The 17236-nt window shown below is 40.3% G+C and overlaps 1 protein-coding gene across 4 annotated transcripts in view; it reads left to right on the forward strand.

Moving 5' to 3' along the window:
- LOC117233465 (protein O-mannosyl-transferase TMTC1-like) overlaps window positions 1-17236 on the forward strand; it is a 274021-nt gene that overhangs the window by 167067 nt on the left and 89718 nt on the right. For all 4 annotated transcript variants that reach the window (XM_033493803.1, XM_033493806.1, XM_033493804.1 and 1 more), the window contains exon 6: window positions 1245-1348. In XM_033493803.1, the coding sequence (XP_033349694.1) occupies window positions 1245-1348 (104 nt within the window). The remainder of the gene's footprint in view (window positions 1-1244; window positions 1349-17236) is intronic.

Below are 17236 nucleotides of genomic sequence, written 5' to 3' on the forward strand. Positions count from 1 at the left end.
GAAGTTGGAGGGTAAGGCGTAAAGAGCGATCTCCATCGAAGAGGATGGGTTGGCCTGGCTATCGGAATAGCGAACTGGCGCCGGACGTGACAGAAATGCGACCAAAGAACGCGTGTGTCGTTCTACTACGTAAACGCCATGACGACGTCTCGTTCTATACCATTGGCATCCGATCGGAATGTTGTCTGCTATATTTTGACGTATTGCGATGGAAGATCGATTTTTGGCTACGAGATATGTATGATAGAGACGGAGATATTTAAAGGAAAGATAGATATACGTGTATGATCAAATGCTTCTAGTTCGATTGTAAATTTGATTTATCTTTTCAACGGTAATTTTTCTGCGAAGCTGTACCTTAACGAGATTAAGTTTTCAGCGTGGTGTTAGCGTAAATCTGTGATTCGTAATTGCAACGCGATCGAACCGAGATGTGTAATATCATCGATATTCCAGTTAAAGTACAGAAAAATACTTCTTTGCAACGTTATATGTTACATATTGCACATACGCTCTGGTACAAAAGCCTCGGGTCAGCTTTCATTTTTAAGCAGGTTTCAGTACTTGGTATAAATTGAGAATCACGAAGCACGCAACTAAGTCGGGTAGTGTATTTCCGCGTAAGATTTTTAAATCGAGGCTTTTCCTGTTTTCCATTTTCCAAGCTAGCGAATGAAACCTTCCAATGCTTCTAGCAGTGTAGCGAGTCATTGAGCCGCAAGTTGAGAGCCTCTTCCAGAAAAGGCTAGTAAGTAGCACTTCCGCAATCTGGATTCCCTTTTGTTTTACTCTCATTCATCTTTCGAGTCGCGTAAACGGCAGGCAAAAGGTTCGCGTTTTAGGGCCGCGTAAATCTTGGAGAAACAATTCGTTGAAAATTCGGACGAGATTAAATCGATAGTGTAATCGGATCGATGAAATCGGTAAACATTGAATATTTCATTCGATTCTGGCTCTAACTTTAACGAGGACTGCAGTGATTGATGTAAGTAGATACACGCGAATACAGAATAGAGTTATCACTTTTTCATGTTAGTCTGACATTGATGTCGCTTGAAGATTCGTCTATGATAAAAAAAAATATATTATATCGAAGTTAGCTTTTTATAGAAGTATTTGAACAACTTTACTAGGATCTATGTGTTTTGAACGTAGACGAAAGGAGAAAAAATTGTAAAGTAAATACGCGTTACTCGAAACAATTAAACACGCAACGATTGTTAAAGGACTTTTTTTGTTCGCAGTTTGGTGTGCTGCTGGTGGTACGTCTGGCTCTTCTTCATGGTACTCTGCCCAAGTTCTCGCCGCAGGATAATCCGGCAGCTTTTCATCCCTGTTTCCACGTCAGGTGAGTATCCACATAAGTCCTTTATGTTACATGAGTCGTAACAAGGAATCCTATTACGATGTTTCAAAACTCATACCACCTGCGGACATGCGGAAACCGTATACGGTTGTTGTCTAGCTCGGGATGTAGCAAGCAGTATCGTGTAAACACGAAATCAAAATGACCAACAATCAAACGTGTTTACTACTTTGATCTTACTATACGCGTTTACGTTTCCCTTTTAGCAGCTGTTTGTTGTACGTTCAATTGGAGAATTCAATTAATTTTATTAGAATCTAATTCTTGTCCCTTTGAAGCTTTGCTTTTATATTTAAACTCTGTCTTAAAGATTAAATCGCCTTTTGGTAATTGCTATTATACATTTTTACATTTGATTTTAGAATCAAATACGCGTTTACCCTCTTGCACGGTTATAAAATATTAATAACGTTAATCGTATACACTATCGATTAAAGTAAACTAACGTAACGACTGGACAAATGTTATCCGATTCATATAAAAACATTGCGAATTTGTCATCTATTCCATTTTAGAACACGTATTGAATTTTAGCCGTCAAGCGACATAAAAGTCAGAAAATCAACAAAAAATGGGCTTATCATATTTTTTCCGTGTAATCTTCATATTCGTAAATATTGTTTATGATTGTTCAAACGCTGAGAAGCTGTAGCTTCTCTGTTTTAACCAATGAAACAGTTACCCCGGGGCCAACCACACAGAATGTCACGTCAAACTATGTTTCCTACAGGATATCCTTTGCTCGTGAAGGATATCTCTCCGTTTCCCAGTTTCCCGGATAGAGGCCATCGTTTATACCGTGTCGCTGCTTTCAGGCTGACCCGAATCTACGATAGTGCTCGAGTTAAAACGCCCGGCTTTTTCCTCTTTGTGTCGCGCTTCCAGCGATATCTCAAACTTCCGAATTCTTCGCCAATGAACATTTCTCTCGGCTCGTCCCGGTTAAACCGACCGATTCGCCCTCCACTTTTCCAGCTGTTTACCTCTGATTCGGACACAGGTGGAACGAGCTTAGAAACACAAAGGCAAATCAAGCCAGTAGTTAGCTGCATCGTGAAAGAGCCGATGCTCGCGCAGCTTTTAAAAATATTTCTCGATCGAATTACGAAGAGCAAACGTACTCTCGTTTTCAACAGTCTGAAAGAGCGTCCTTTCAATTTCCAATCGTTCCTTGCAACATCCTGTAAAATTGGCCTGCGTTTACTCTAATACAAAACTGTCCCTCGGGCATCCCCCGTTTCGATTTTCGAATGTACGTACAAATGTGAACATTCAAGGACGAACGTCTCGAAGTGTGAATATTCTTCGATATCGCATATCTTTGCAAGTTTTACGATATTCCTATCGTTTTCGATTGATTTTTACAATTAATACGATACGTTTTCTGTATGGTATTATTATACAAAATATTTATGCACGTATGTGCAATGTCAATTTCGTACTGTGGTAACGAAGGAAACGCACTGTCCAGATAACAGAACGTTCGAATATCAGAATGTTCTGACGGTAGAATGTTTGTACAGTAGGTACTCTGATACTGGAGATTCTAGCGTGTTCCTAATGACAGTGCTGGATTACATCAGGATTTATCCATACATTAGATATAGGTACGATCAATTGTTGTTACAGCTAACAGTGACTATATCTCTGTATTTTGACTACCTCATTGATACGAAATGTGACACTGGCACAGATAGTTCTTCCTGTTAATACGATACTCCTGTCACGATCATATCTATTTTAAACTCAAACAGTTTCTCATCATCAGTAAACGGACTTTGTTGTATCGATACACTAATCCTAGGATAATCGTATGATACTTTTCAATCAAATTTTGTAGATTTCTCGTACTGGTCTAGAAATTCTAACATATTAATAGACTTTTCGTTAATATCCCTTGAAAATCTAAAAAAAAAAAAAATTACTGCTTTTATCTTCGGAGATTTAAAAAAGCAGGTAATAGACTACAAGTACTATCCAAGAACATTTCATTAGTTGATATTTATTAGTGTAGGATCTTATACTGCAGTTAATTTATTTACAATAAATGGATTATACAGATGTTGATTAAACAGGAAAAACTCCTTAACCTATGATTTATGTCCGAGAATTTTGGGCCGAAAACGTAAACAAGCTATCATATATTACATTATACAGTGTGGTTGGTAACTGGTGGTATAAGCGCAAAGGGGGTGATTCTACGCGAAAAAAGAAGTCGAAAATGTAGAATAAATATTTTTCCTTCGAGGCTTTGTTTTCGAGAAAATCGACTTTGAATTTTCGGTCGGTACGCGTGCACTTTATCACGTCTCGTTATAACGGATCTCACTGTAGACCGTTGTCTCGATGGAAAAATTAAAAAGAAAAAAAATTAAAAAGAAAATTTTTATTCTATATTTTCGACTTCTTTTTTCGCGTAGAATCGCCCCCTTTCCGCTTGTACCACCAGTTACCAACCACCCTGTATATTATATTTGGCCCGATCATCGTACTACCGGTTATGACCGTAATGTTTACGTTTGGCCCGATCATCGTACTGCGGGCTATGCCCGTAGTTGTAGGTTAAGGGGTTAACGTCAACTAATCACAATAACGTACTACTATTTAGACAACTAAATAGTTAATTTGCAACACTCGTCACCACGGATCCAACGCTCTCTCTCACGCGGACCACACTCTCCCGACAACGCTAGCAACATATCTCCCTGACTTCTCGATTCACACACTCTGGCTTCTCAACTAACACTGTTAATTCGTTTTTTCCCCTTAGCATCCCTTTATCTTTTGTCTGAGCCCCACCACGCACGTGTTCCGCAACCGCACGTGGCCAGGGTCACGCAGGCCTTTTCCACGTAACTATTCGATCGAAGGACCGACGATACATTGATGGGCCTGTCGGCACTTTGGCTTTCTCGCGATATTGTTTATGGTTCACCCGATATCTCTTAGGCATTTCGTCCACGATACCACGATAGAAATATATAATACAATTGATACGAAATATTCGAACGACGCAATACATTTTCTTATTTTTTTCCGTAAGAAATCGTCGATTATCCGATTGTACCAGAATCGCAAAGCTACATTCTACAGAAACGCAGGAACGCTGGCGCGAATCTAGCCCGCCCTGAAGGTTAGCTCTGTGTAGGCTTGAACGATCGTAAATTCTACGAAACGGTGGTACTTCCGGCCAAATTATACATCTCATAAAGTATTCCCGGCCGGTTCCTCGAAGCAAGGCAGAAAGTATTTCGCATAATATCTTTTCGAGCCACGCGGCAGAAAAGGTGGATTGGGGAAGGGGAAGAGGGCGATACGAACCCTTCTGTCGGGGTTCGATCCGTCGCGACTGTGAGAGAGAAGAAGAAAGAAGAAGGATGAAGCACGCGGTACCAGTGAGGAGGAAAAACGAATAAATACGGGAGCAGAGTTCGAAAGAGAAGGAGAAACCGGGACCGGTTCCGATACGCTGATACGGCGGAACGATGCGAAAAGAACGGCACAATATTTCAATATGCTAAAATTATCGAGCGTTTCCTCCGGCTGTACTTTTGCTAAGTAAAGCTTCCAACTCTCTGCTTCTCGCTCCTCGCATCGACAGTTAACGAGGATTCCTTCAACGTACTGTGGATTTTCACGGATCGATTCGAAGCGATTCTGAAAGAATATAACATAGAGGAGTAGCGGGATGGAAAGTATTTATGATTCTGTTCGCTGAATAATCGAAAATAGACGGATTTGTTTTTTCCGAATGATTTAATTTTCTGCTAGTACTAAAATCGCTCTAACGTACTGATAGCAGGAAAACGTATTTTCCTGTAAAAAAAAAAAAAAAAAGAGGGAGAAACTATCAAAACTACCCTTACTCTGCCCAACGTGTTTGCACGTAGCTTAACGCTAAATTATTCACATCATACGCAGCGAAATCGTTAAGCCAAACAACACATCCAGCAACCGTCACATTCAAATTCCACATTCGGTTCATGAAATGTATCTACCGTTGAAAATCCCCGGAACACACCGGAAATGTATCAACTGAGCCGCGTTAACCTAGGACAGGCTGCACGCGATATTTATTACCGGTCGACATCAACACCTATTTATAACATCAGCGTCAGAACTGCAGGATCAAAAAACGGCCAATCTGCGTATCAACTCCGGTATCGCGTTATCGGAACGAATGGTCATTCGTTATTGTCGCGCGACGCGATTCCCAATACATATACGCGATCGGGCAAAAACGAGGACACGAAATCGAAAACGGTGAACAGCGTACTGGACGCTTCTATTCGGTTCTATTCCTCGAATAATACAATAATTCTTCCGTGGACAGGGTGGCAGGAAGCAGGGACGTTCCGGCGTAACGTGGTGGAACGCGAGTTCCAGGGCGAAAAGGAAGTGCACCGCGTCATATCGAGATATCGAAATGGAGCGTTACATCGGGACCGGTCCTATTTTCTCGTCCGCGTAAACCACCGGGACATATTCCTTTCTCGTGGCGCGATAGCTACTCGGGTCCAGTCGATATCGTCGGTCTTCGGGGAGATAGCGAAATCGGCTTCGCCGGACATGCTCGTCGAACCGTAAAATCGAGTCGTATATTTCGGTATTTTTTCGCCGCGATTTCGAGACGAGAAAGCGAGACACGTCACTTTCCTGGTTTCTGCCTTCTCACGGTGTGTTACGTGCTTAGATGGAATAATTTAGTGTCATGATGGTAATATTTGAGGCCGCGGCTAGACGAGCGTTGGACCGGCGCTGCATTGCAGAAATCTACCCACACACGATCGTTTTACGCGTAACACCCAGTCTGAAAGGAACCCGCGGTCTTTTTGATGTTTGCTTGTCGATTCGAAGATTTATCGACATAAAAACTTTACGAATTTTGATATTGGCATCTGGTAAGAAATCAAACGGGGAAAGATCTTCGTTACTTGTGTTATCTCTGCTTATCCGTGCTTATCTCGTCCATACTCATCCCAGTTTCTTTACTTTTTCGATAACTTACCAGCTGAACTTTCGCAAATGCTAAATATATTTTTAGGCAGTATTTTTGTAAAATTTTAATCGTATCAAAAGATAAGGAACATTTTTGTCATATTGTGTTTTTGTACCGTGGCTTGTAATAAATGTAACAATGGCAATAAGTAAAGGAGCAATGAAACCGTATAAACAGAAGTCCTCCAGCAAGTCGAAACATACAGTTAGCACGCGTGTACCGAACAGATTCTCTAAATTGTTCTTCTCGAAAACGGAGTCTCATATGGGAAAGCTTTATTCTACTTTTTCAACTTACTTTTTCACGAGACGATTTCACGATTGCAAAACCACCGCGTACGCCTATAGATTTCGCACTGGCTTTTCCACACGATCCCCTGTTCTCCTTTCGAGGATTCCAGGCACTTGCTGGTCTCATATGTATGGCACACATGGTAGGGCGCTAGCCGACACGTGTCTCGGGAATGACGGTGCAAGTCGTGGAAATTCGAGCGTGATATTTCGTTTTCCAGCCGTCCGTTAATATCGCGCGACCTAGAAAGATTTGCGAAATTACTTCCCCGCCGTGGAGCGGATGGATGTGATCTAGCTGCCACGGCGAACAGCGGTCGCGACATTTTTTAGGCCAAAGAAGCTTCTCTGCGTGTCATCTGTGCCGTAGGTTGTAATTTATCGGTCTATCTATCTATTTTAAGATATATTCGATTTACTGTCGAATGGGAATTAATCGGTTCTATAAAAATAGCTGCATAACGTTGTATGAGACTCTAACTTCGTAATGTAATTAGATATAGTTCTCCTGTGATATAATAACAAATATAGCAATCGTGTAGTATGATGAACGTTTCGTTGAACTAAATTGAATCGTATTGAACGAACGTATTAGAAATATTAGGATATTCTTTTACTTTTTTAAAAAAAAGACAAGCATAGAGTCATTTTTGTTGAAAGCTTTCAATTGTATCGGATATTTTGTTTTAATAAGTGGCTTTATGGAATGTACTTCAAAACTATACGTCGATTCGAATAATTTTGACGAATGTCTTATAAACTTTGATTATTCAATCAGGTATTCTATTGCGATGAATTGAGAAATTATATGGAGTGTTTTAAAATCACTGGAATATGTTTCTTTTGAAATAAATGTACGATTGAATAATTGAACGTCGTTTTCCATTCTGTAGAAATAAAATCTCAAAATGCAGCTTTTTAGACGCTTTGTGAACGAAAGATATAAAAGACCTCGCGCATGCCAGCATATTAATCGTCCATATATATTCAAAGCGTATAATTTTAATGCTTCCTTATTGAAAAACAAAACATTATTGGATATACGTTTATTAAATATAAAACGTTCCTATCATCGAGCCTTGTTACTGTCTAATTAAACGAATTCTGCAATATTATACTCCCTGCGAATCCTGCATGTTGTCCAAAGTATTTCAAAACGAAATGAAACATTTGAGAGGATAAAAAATTCAGTAGAAAATAGAGTGAATTATGTCGCGTTTAACGCAGCATATATTTCATGAATTTATCAGAAAGTTTGATAAATTCATCAAATGACTTTGGTGTTACATTCCGATCTGAGTTAGAGAAATTATTTAAAAATCCCATTCAAATTAATTCAAGAAACCTAGAACTCCTTCATACACTTGGTTTAAAATATTCGTCCAAATTTCTTTATTATTCGTTAAGTCGCTTCACTTTAAATAATTCGGAACACTTTACTGATGCAAAACTGTTATTTTACCGTATTAAAAACGTACTTTCGAAGATGTTGCGATTCTCTCGACTATTCCTTGTGAAGATTTACACGCCGTTTCCCCCTGACACGTTGAAAAAGACTGAAATGTGTGTATGAAATAGAAGTAAATTGGCAAAAACATTAGAACGTAAGTATCACGTTTTAAGGAACGAGCGCGATTTAAGGCTAAGCGATGGTGTCGAGCAAAGTGGCTGAGGCAATGTGAATTTTGTTACCACCGCTTATTTTCGCAAAATGCTGCAATTATAGCTTTATTGTGGTATGCGCGGCACTATAATTTCAGACGAGGCAAGTTGAACCATGCTCCACGTTATTCTCGCTCGTGTCCTAAATGACGGCATCGATGAATATTCCTTCAGAAAAGGAGCAGCACCCACGAAATTAAACTCGATATTTATTACAGGTATCGCAATTTCGAACAATTTCTCCTTTTCGTGGCATAAATTAACGACACATATTTAGAGAAACTTTATGTGAAATATTCGAAAGCGTAATTTGCTTTTGCAAAGTTGTTTCATTGTGAAATAGTTGTTAACGATTATGTATACTTCGTTATATACGTAAACGAAACTAGTATTGCATATCATAATAATGCAATTTATATTGAAATATATTTCACATCTCCGCAATATTTCTTGCCGTATAACAATATACGTCGTATCGGTAAATCATCGGGTTACACGTTTTACAATTCATGATGTATCCAACACGAGAACCCACGATGGAATTTGACAATAATCGCGACCAAATTGTAAATCGCGAAAGAGCAATTTCAAGAAGATCGGAGACGGCTGAAACGGGGTGCAAATGTCGAATCAGAAGGCTCGAGATCGTTTTAATGGCCGTGTTACAGCAGTGTCGTTTATCCATTTTTACGTCGATTAATTTCACACCAATCCACTTTGTGTTACGTGTCTTATTACAAGGTGCGTCAGCGATATCTTACCGAGGAGTTGTGAGCTTTCGCACACGTGCGCGTTCGCCGTTTGCGTGAAAAATATTAATCTGGAAGATCGAAAGCCGGCTCAGTGCGTGGTTCGAACTGTTTCGCGTATGAAATAAAGCCGTGGTGAATTTTCGCGAGGTAGTCTCCCCGTTTTTACCGGCTCAGCGTCGCCGCTGAATGGTATTATCCGAAGAAAAATAAATGGGCCGGCAATTGAATTTTGTTTTCGACGAAATCGCCGATGCACAGGAACACACGCGCGAATTCGCTTCGATCCCAGCGAAATTTATGAAATGCTCCGAGCTGAAAGTCCGCCGTTTGGTAATCGTTATCGATATCGGCTATCGACCATCAGAAATATTATTAACTGTTTACGGTGCAATTGGTTCGGTACAAGAAAGATTAAGCAGATTTCCGCGGCCAATTTTATTGCGTCCGACAGAATTACTGGTCTTCTACGATCAATGGAAAAGTGTTTCGCATATTTCGCGCGCCAATTACTCTTTATTTCGGCATTAGCCAGAAGTTGTTAGGAATTGTTCAAAGCACAAGAAACTTAAGAAACGTGATCGTTATTAAAATTCAGAAACGCTGATAGATTTCTCTCTCCTTAAATCTCCGATCTAATTAATAATTTTCAATTCTCTCCTTTAAATGATATTTCTGTCAAAATATCCAAGAAGAAAAGAATTTTTTCCTCGTAAACTATAAAATCCATTATCTTTAAAATTTTCAGAAATTATTAAAGAATTCAGCTGTATAAAAAGACACGTTCGTATTACGCGGTTACGATCGATCGCAGGTTATTCGCGGTGGGATAATTCGACGAGGCGTTAAATTCGCGGATCTAACGTCACGACGAGTAGCGAACGATTAATTTTCCTCGATGTCGAAGGTTTCCTTGAAAAAACGTCGCGAAGCTCATCTTCTCACTGCAGTTGCAACTTTCTCGTGTTCCATTTATCTGTTTAACGTGCCAGCGTCTATTTCGTGCTAAGAGGGTTTTTTTCACTTGAGGAAATCCCTTGATCAGTTGATATCCCGTTAACAGCTGGCATAGTATGAATCAAGTGCATAAGATCAGCGTGTGGTCTATTTGAAACGATGATTGCGTTAGGTGTTCCGAGTCACGCAAAGATAGTCGAAATAAGAAAGACTTCATTTCATATACGTGTAATATGAAATCGGTCGAGTTTGCAAGAACAATTAAACTGTCATAAAATATTGGAAAAAGAATAATATAATGTTTTCTGATTTGGTATAAAAGCAATCGAAATATGTGTTCTGGTGAAACACCTGTTCCTATATTAGTCATACACGTATGAGTACACGGAACGTGGACAATATGAAAACTCGTAAATTCATAAAGTACACAAAGCGTGGAGATAAAATTCTATTTGATAACGTGTTATCGCGCAGAGTGATTATAGAGAAACGATTCGTAAAACGTGAATCAGTATATCCTTTGGCTTTACGAGTTTTCCGCGCCACGCTGTTTTCACGTACGCGCATTATAAAAGCTATAAATCCTTGATGAAAATGCAATTCAGAGGAAATGCAAAATGCAACGAACATTCGTCGAAGACAAATACATATATATCGTGAAATAAATACTAAATAGCGCGTACATTAAATCTTCAAGTAAAACGTCGATCGTACAACGGTCACCGTTATAACACTTTGTCCCAACTGCTATTACATAAATATCGAAGATCGGTTAGAGAAATCGTTGTCGCGGAATTAATTCTTATGGTACTGATTTATCGTAGGAGCTGGATCCATCCGTGGGCGCCGTTGCAAACCAACGAACGACCAGGAAGATCGTTTGGTATACTAGCGATCGTTGCGTGTAAATTTCTGGCGGATGGATAAATTTCGTTCGATACAACGAAAAAATTTATTTGTCGTAAAAGCTTTTATGGCAGGAATAAAAGTTCCCTGTGAACAAATTCTTGCCGGTGGAAAGCGCCCCTGGTTTTATTTCTCTGCCGCATTTTTTTCTCTTTTCTTTTCTACCTGAATCTTCTCCGTGTTTCTTCCTTCGCTGTCCATCTTCCGCGTTTAGCCTCGTGTGACGTATTTCGTAAAAATATAGGCTACTACGAACACGATAAACAATGCGAGCGCGCGCGCGCGTAGATATATGTCTTGTATTGCAATCTCCACAATTTCGAATAACTACTATGTAAACGTAGGGAGCAGCTGGGACACGAAAGTTTGCTTTAAGCTGACGCTTTAATTCGTTTTCCTAGTCCTTGTCGTTTTGCAGTTTAAGCTGTTTCGTTGGAAAAACTTATTTCCCGGTCGATATATCCAGAGTGTAGTTTGGAATAGCAGAGATTAGCAGTTAAATAAAATATGGTGACGATAATGACGAATAATGTGTATTTGTTTATTCGTTGAGAATGACTCGTTGGTAATAAACGTTACGGCTTCGTTCGCGTGGTGAATTATTGCCGATTCTAAGTACAATTTTCTCTTCTCGATACTTGAGCATTAAGCGATACTATTTATACGAGATAGAAGATTAAAGTTGTTATTTGAAAGAAAACGTTTAAAAATTGCTCGGTCCAAAATAGAAAGAAGAAGTGGCATATCGGATATTCAAAGGCTCTATTCGCTTAAAGCAGGACAACAGCGTAGTCGCTTTGGAAAGTCGGCAAAGTCAAGGGTTTCGAAGTAACGTTGGAGAACGCGAAAATCAAAACTCGATGAGTGCTCTTGTGGAAAACATCTTTTGGCGTTGATTTAAGCACGAAGCTGCAAATTTACGATTTAAACGGCATTTTTATACGCTCGTATTCAGACCGCGCAAGTTCGAGTATGAATTCATAGAGGCTTCTTCTTTCGCGAGTGCTTTCCCATACCGGGAGCTTCCGCGCAATTTATGCTGCGATCCGGGAACCTTCTTTTGTCTTGAGGTGAGAAATTTCGACTGGCACCAACTCGACTCAAGAGATCACGCTGAGAGTTCCGAGACAAGACAGTCGACTATACGTGGATAATTAATACTCTCGTTACGAGTACCACATTCCGTGATTTATGAATGTTCCGTTCTTTAAATGCTCGACAATTAATTTTTTGTTACGCAGTGAATGTACTAAACAATTATACCAATAGAAGACAATTGTAATAATTATAATATATACAGGGTGGTTGGTAACTGGTGGTACAAGGGGAAAGGGGGTGATTCTACGCGAAAAAGGAAGTCGAAAATATAGAATAAAAATTTTTCGTTCGAGGCTTTGTTTTCGAGAAAATCGACTTTGAATTTTCGCTCGGTACGCGTGCGGTACGTTGTAGATCTGTCGTTGAAGATCACTGTAGATCGTTGTCTCGATGGAAAAATTAAAAAAAAAATTGAAAAAAAAAATTTTTATTCTATATTTTTGACTTCTTTTTTCACGTAGAATTACCCCCTTTCCGCTTGTACCACCAGTTACCAACCACCCTGTATAACTCTAGTAAAGATAATAAATAATGATCAAGTTCTTTCGTCTCATCGCGATGTGCTTCTATTTGAATAAAGATAATTAAACTCGCGCCATGACTATAACTCAATAGTCAAAGCGTAGACTAAACATAGACTCGCGAGGGCGTCTGGGCGAGGGAATGAAACATCGTAACGGGAACGAAACGAGATTTTACGATACCATGAAATATTTCATGGCGAGTGGTCCTTGCTGGAGGAAAGCGTAATATTTACGAGGCGTCGGCGAGACTGGTTCGGCTAATGTGCTGTCTTTTATACCACCCTTCTGGACCGAAATTTGCGAGACACTGGTCAAACACGAGGTAATTAAAGGGTACATTCGATCAATGGTGCTGACAAACAATAATACTAGCGAACAGCAGCTAATAAAGCTTACTGTTGTTCTATTGGAAACACCAAACGAGAACTTTGACGGAGACGCGTAAAAGGAAACAGACAGCACTTGGCGAAAACCGGCGATCCAATGGGATGATTTCAATGGAGAGGAAGAACAGCGCTAACAATAACGCTATTAGACTATTTCTGTCAGATCCCGAGGGTATGCGCGGACGCGAAATGTCTCGGCCGCTGAAAATTCTGATGCTGCGGAAATAAAGCGTTCCTGACAAAGGTAGAATGACGACACCGTTGAGTGCGCGTAATTAGTTATATCCGCCGGGCCTAGCCATGTTCCTGCTTTCCAGTACCCCTTTTCCGTCTCTCTCTCTCTCTCTCTCTCTCTCACTCACTCACTCTTTCTCTCTCTCTCTCTTTCTCTCTTTGACGAGTCCCCCGCGGTAGTAAATTTTATACTTTACGACGGGACAAAGGCACGAAGATGATATCAAACAGTTTTTGCGACTTTTGCGGGACCGTTCTGACATCAAAGAATTAGCGTCCGCTCCTTGTTAGATCGGCCACTCTTTGCCGGCGGAAATCTTATTTTTGACATGGCCGCTCTGAATGCGATATGAAACGCCGCACAAAATTGTTCGTGCGACCGTCATGCTCACCGCCGTTTCCTCTGAATGCGGCTTGCGCTTTCCCGTCTGTTCTATCGCTTTCTTTCCACTGTTTGCCTGTGCCGCACTGTATGCGTACTTGAACTACTTGGAGTTCCGCGTTTGATGATGTAATCGATGCTAAGCGGTCGAGTTTATTGTTTGTGGATACCGGAAAAGGATAAACGAAGCAACGTTTCATCCATCGTGTTAGAAATAGGGAAATGTAAAATTATTTTCTTTTTATTCAAAAATGTAAATCTTACTGAATGTAATTATTCAGGTGTTCGTTCTGATAAATTCTCGTGGGATCTGGGAAATTCAATTAGATTTTATACCTTCTCGTTGAGCAGCTGGAACGTTACAGTTTGGAAACGGTACATCCTCCAAACGTACACGCATTTTTCACCTGCACTTTCAATCAGTCGCAAGACCTAGGGAAATTTTCGCGCTCAACGATTTTCCGCCCGTCGGTAGACTATCGTCGGTAGACTCGTCGGTCTGTTCTTAACGAAGAACAACGTGACGAAACAGAAAACAAGTAGGAAACAAGTAGAAAACCAAGGACAAGGAACGGAACAACAAAACGAGAGAACAGAACAAGCTGACTCGTAGGAAGAAACGAGTGTCGGCTACAGAGTATCCAATTAGCCGGTTCTCGACCGAAGACAGTAGTAGCTCGGAGGTTGAAGATCGCCTACGGCCGTCTTGGCCTACAACTTTGTCTCCATTCCGCCGGTAACTCGTACGTGCACACTCGACTCATCCAGCCGGCGAATTTCCGCGAGGCGTTACGCTTTCTAGTGCGCGTGAGGACTACTTATGTAAGACCGCTTGGTTGGATCTCAACGGGCATCGTTGGAACCCCTTCGAGTACCGCGCGTTTTCTCTTCTCGTTTCGTTCGAGGTTTTTCATTCAAGGCTACGAAGCGGCCAGAAAACCGTCTACGCTACGCGACCGTGTTCTCGCGGCGAAAGGGAACGCGTCGCGTCGTTTCTTGAGGAGCGACGACGTCTGCGTTGGGGTTGCCTCCGTGGATATTTCCGACCCTCTCCTTCGCGCGATATTAAAGCTCGGTTCGTTGCGCTACACGCCGCCAGAACCGTAATATCGTGCCGTATTCAGTCGCGCGAAACTACGAATTACGCAACTGGCAAATAATCGGCGGAAGAATTTCTGTAATGAAATAATGTGGTATATCAGGGGCTTGGAAAGGAATTTTAGGTTTGCAAGGATGAAGAGCGCTGCAGACAGGAATTAATCGTGTTATCGTACGATTTTTATCGCTTGTTTTGTGTCTGGTAAAAATTTCAGGGTAGAATAAGATTAACGGGAATTGGATAACAATTGGAAACTAATGGGGACAATCATGAGAAATTTCAATTATGTTTCAAAATTGTTTCCTTATTTGGTTCTAGGACTACGTATGTTTTCACCAGCCTCTTAAACGTTTTAAAGATGACCGAATGATACAAAGTTAGATTTACAATATCATACGATATCGTAAGTACCAATTATTGGATTTTCATAGAACTTCGTGGATTTGAATCTAATCGTTCACATTTCGACTACATACTTCTACAGATCTACAGATCGTGTTTTCTTCCTGTGACTTTCAATTGTAAATTAGCGTGCTATAAAGGCTTTTGAATAACGAGGTTTAGAGAATTACCATTGACAATTGTAATGCAGTGTCTTTAGATGACGAGGTTTAGAGAATTATTGTCGCCAATTGTGATGTAGTATCTTTGGATGATGAGATTTAGGTAATTACTGTTGACAATTGTTATATAGTGTGTCTTAAGGGACCTATCACACGTGTTGCATTAACCATTAATCATAATCTGGTAACCATATCTCGAGACCTGCGGTGCGATCTTCTTTATTTCTATTTTTATTTATTTTTATTTATATAAATTTAAAGATACAATAACATCGCAAATTAAAGTAACAAACGGAGAAATCCACTTAAAAGTCATTAACCACTTCCTTATCCGACGAAATTTGTTTCCTAAAGCTTCGCCTCGTCGTCCTAGCCATAGCGATGATCGTGATACAAGGCGGTCTATGGGGTGGCCGTTAGCGCTCGTTTTACGCGCGACTACGGAACCACGGGAATGTAACCGAGTCGTTTCAACGACTCTGTAGTGTAAATTCTTCACGACCCTCCACGCACACTGTCGTTTCGTACGTCTGAGGGCTCGGTTTACGTCGGTGCGTGTTCCCACGAGTGTGTTCACGTATCGTCGAGCAGCGTACTCAATTACCGTTCCTGTGGCAGTGACGGGAGAGACGGTTTAGAGTATACCGTAGACGAGAAACGAAGGGTCGCGGGTGATTCCCTGATGAGACGTCACAGAACGATATAATGGGTTAGGTTTGCAGTCTTAACGACGCTCGAGAATAATGTATCATCGTTGACTGGGGAACAGGATAAATCTAACGCCTTGCGGGATTTCTTGTTCGCCGGATAATGGCGGCTCCGGGGTCCCATTACCATTTTCGATTTACGAGCAACGTCACCGATATTTCACCAGAAATACCGTGTAATACAAAATTCGTATGGAATTCGAGCGAAAGATATTAAGTATTCCGGCCGCGTGTACGGGCTCACGGTGTACGTCGTGTCAAGGATATTAGCGAGCTCTCCGCGCGATTCTACCAGATCGATGTAAATGCGTCCGCGCAACTAAATCGCGAGCTTCGCACGTATTGAGTATTGTACGGGCTGTCCGTTTAGCGTTCGATCTTCGTTTAATATCGGCCACTTTAGACATAGTCGAGTGATATTGCCAGACTCTCTTTGTTACGCATAAATACTTGCAAACAAGGTGTATTTACAGTGCTCATAACGAGAATCTTTTGTCATGAATCGAGGCTGATAATAATGTAGCGACGATAGAATCGTCGAATTGATTTTAATGCTCCAGAATGGTCAGTTAATTATGTAAAGAGGTACGCTGATTATAATACTGCATTATCGAGCCCCATTTATGTACTATAATTTTAACGTAGCAATTTGGTGTCGATATTACAATTAGCATTCCGATTATCGGTTTAATTTATACAGTGCTGGTCACATAGCCATTTATAATATTCTTTCCTTGGGTACTTTCTCATAGAAGTATAAAGAAGGAATTATATTTGTATAGAATCGACTTTTCTATGACACGGTTCTTTCTTAACTATTTCGTTATAGAATGTCGCTAATTTTATGTAACACATTGTTAGAATATTTATTTCTTTTCTTCGATCGACTATTCTTCCTATCCGAACGATATTTCGGATATCGATAAAAGCCGACTGTCTTCTTAGTTTTCTACCACGTTGACGAATATTGATAACGATGATAGGAATGAAAAAGCAAAAATTCCTAGATAGAACATCTACTTTATAATCTTCTTTTAATCGTATTTATACCTTTTATCGATATTTGTAACAGCTCTGTCAAGTATTCGATACAATTACGTACAATTACACGAAGCAAAAAAAAATTGAGGAATAAAAGTCATACATTACTATCGATATTTTATACAACACTGCTAAAAGTGAGACAGTTGCACGCCATCGTATAGGATGCGGTGGACTCAGAACTTGTCACTCAATTATCACTATGCCACTGTATCTCAAACATAATATTAATTTTCTCGAGCTTCATGACTATCGTTGTAACGTGTCTAAACA

This window comes from Bombus vosnesenskii, unplaced genomic scaffold, assembly GCF_011952255.1.
Source record: "Bombus vosnesenskii isolate JDL3184/JDL3185 unplaced genomic scaffold, Bvos_JDL3184-5_v1.1 scf7180000013295, whole genome shotgun sequence".
NCBI lineage: Eukaryota > Metazoa > Arthropoda > Insecta > Hymenoptera > Apidae > Bombus > Bombus vosnesenskii.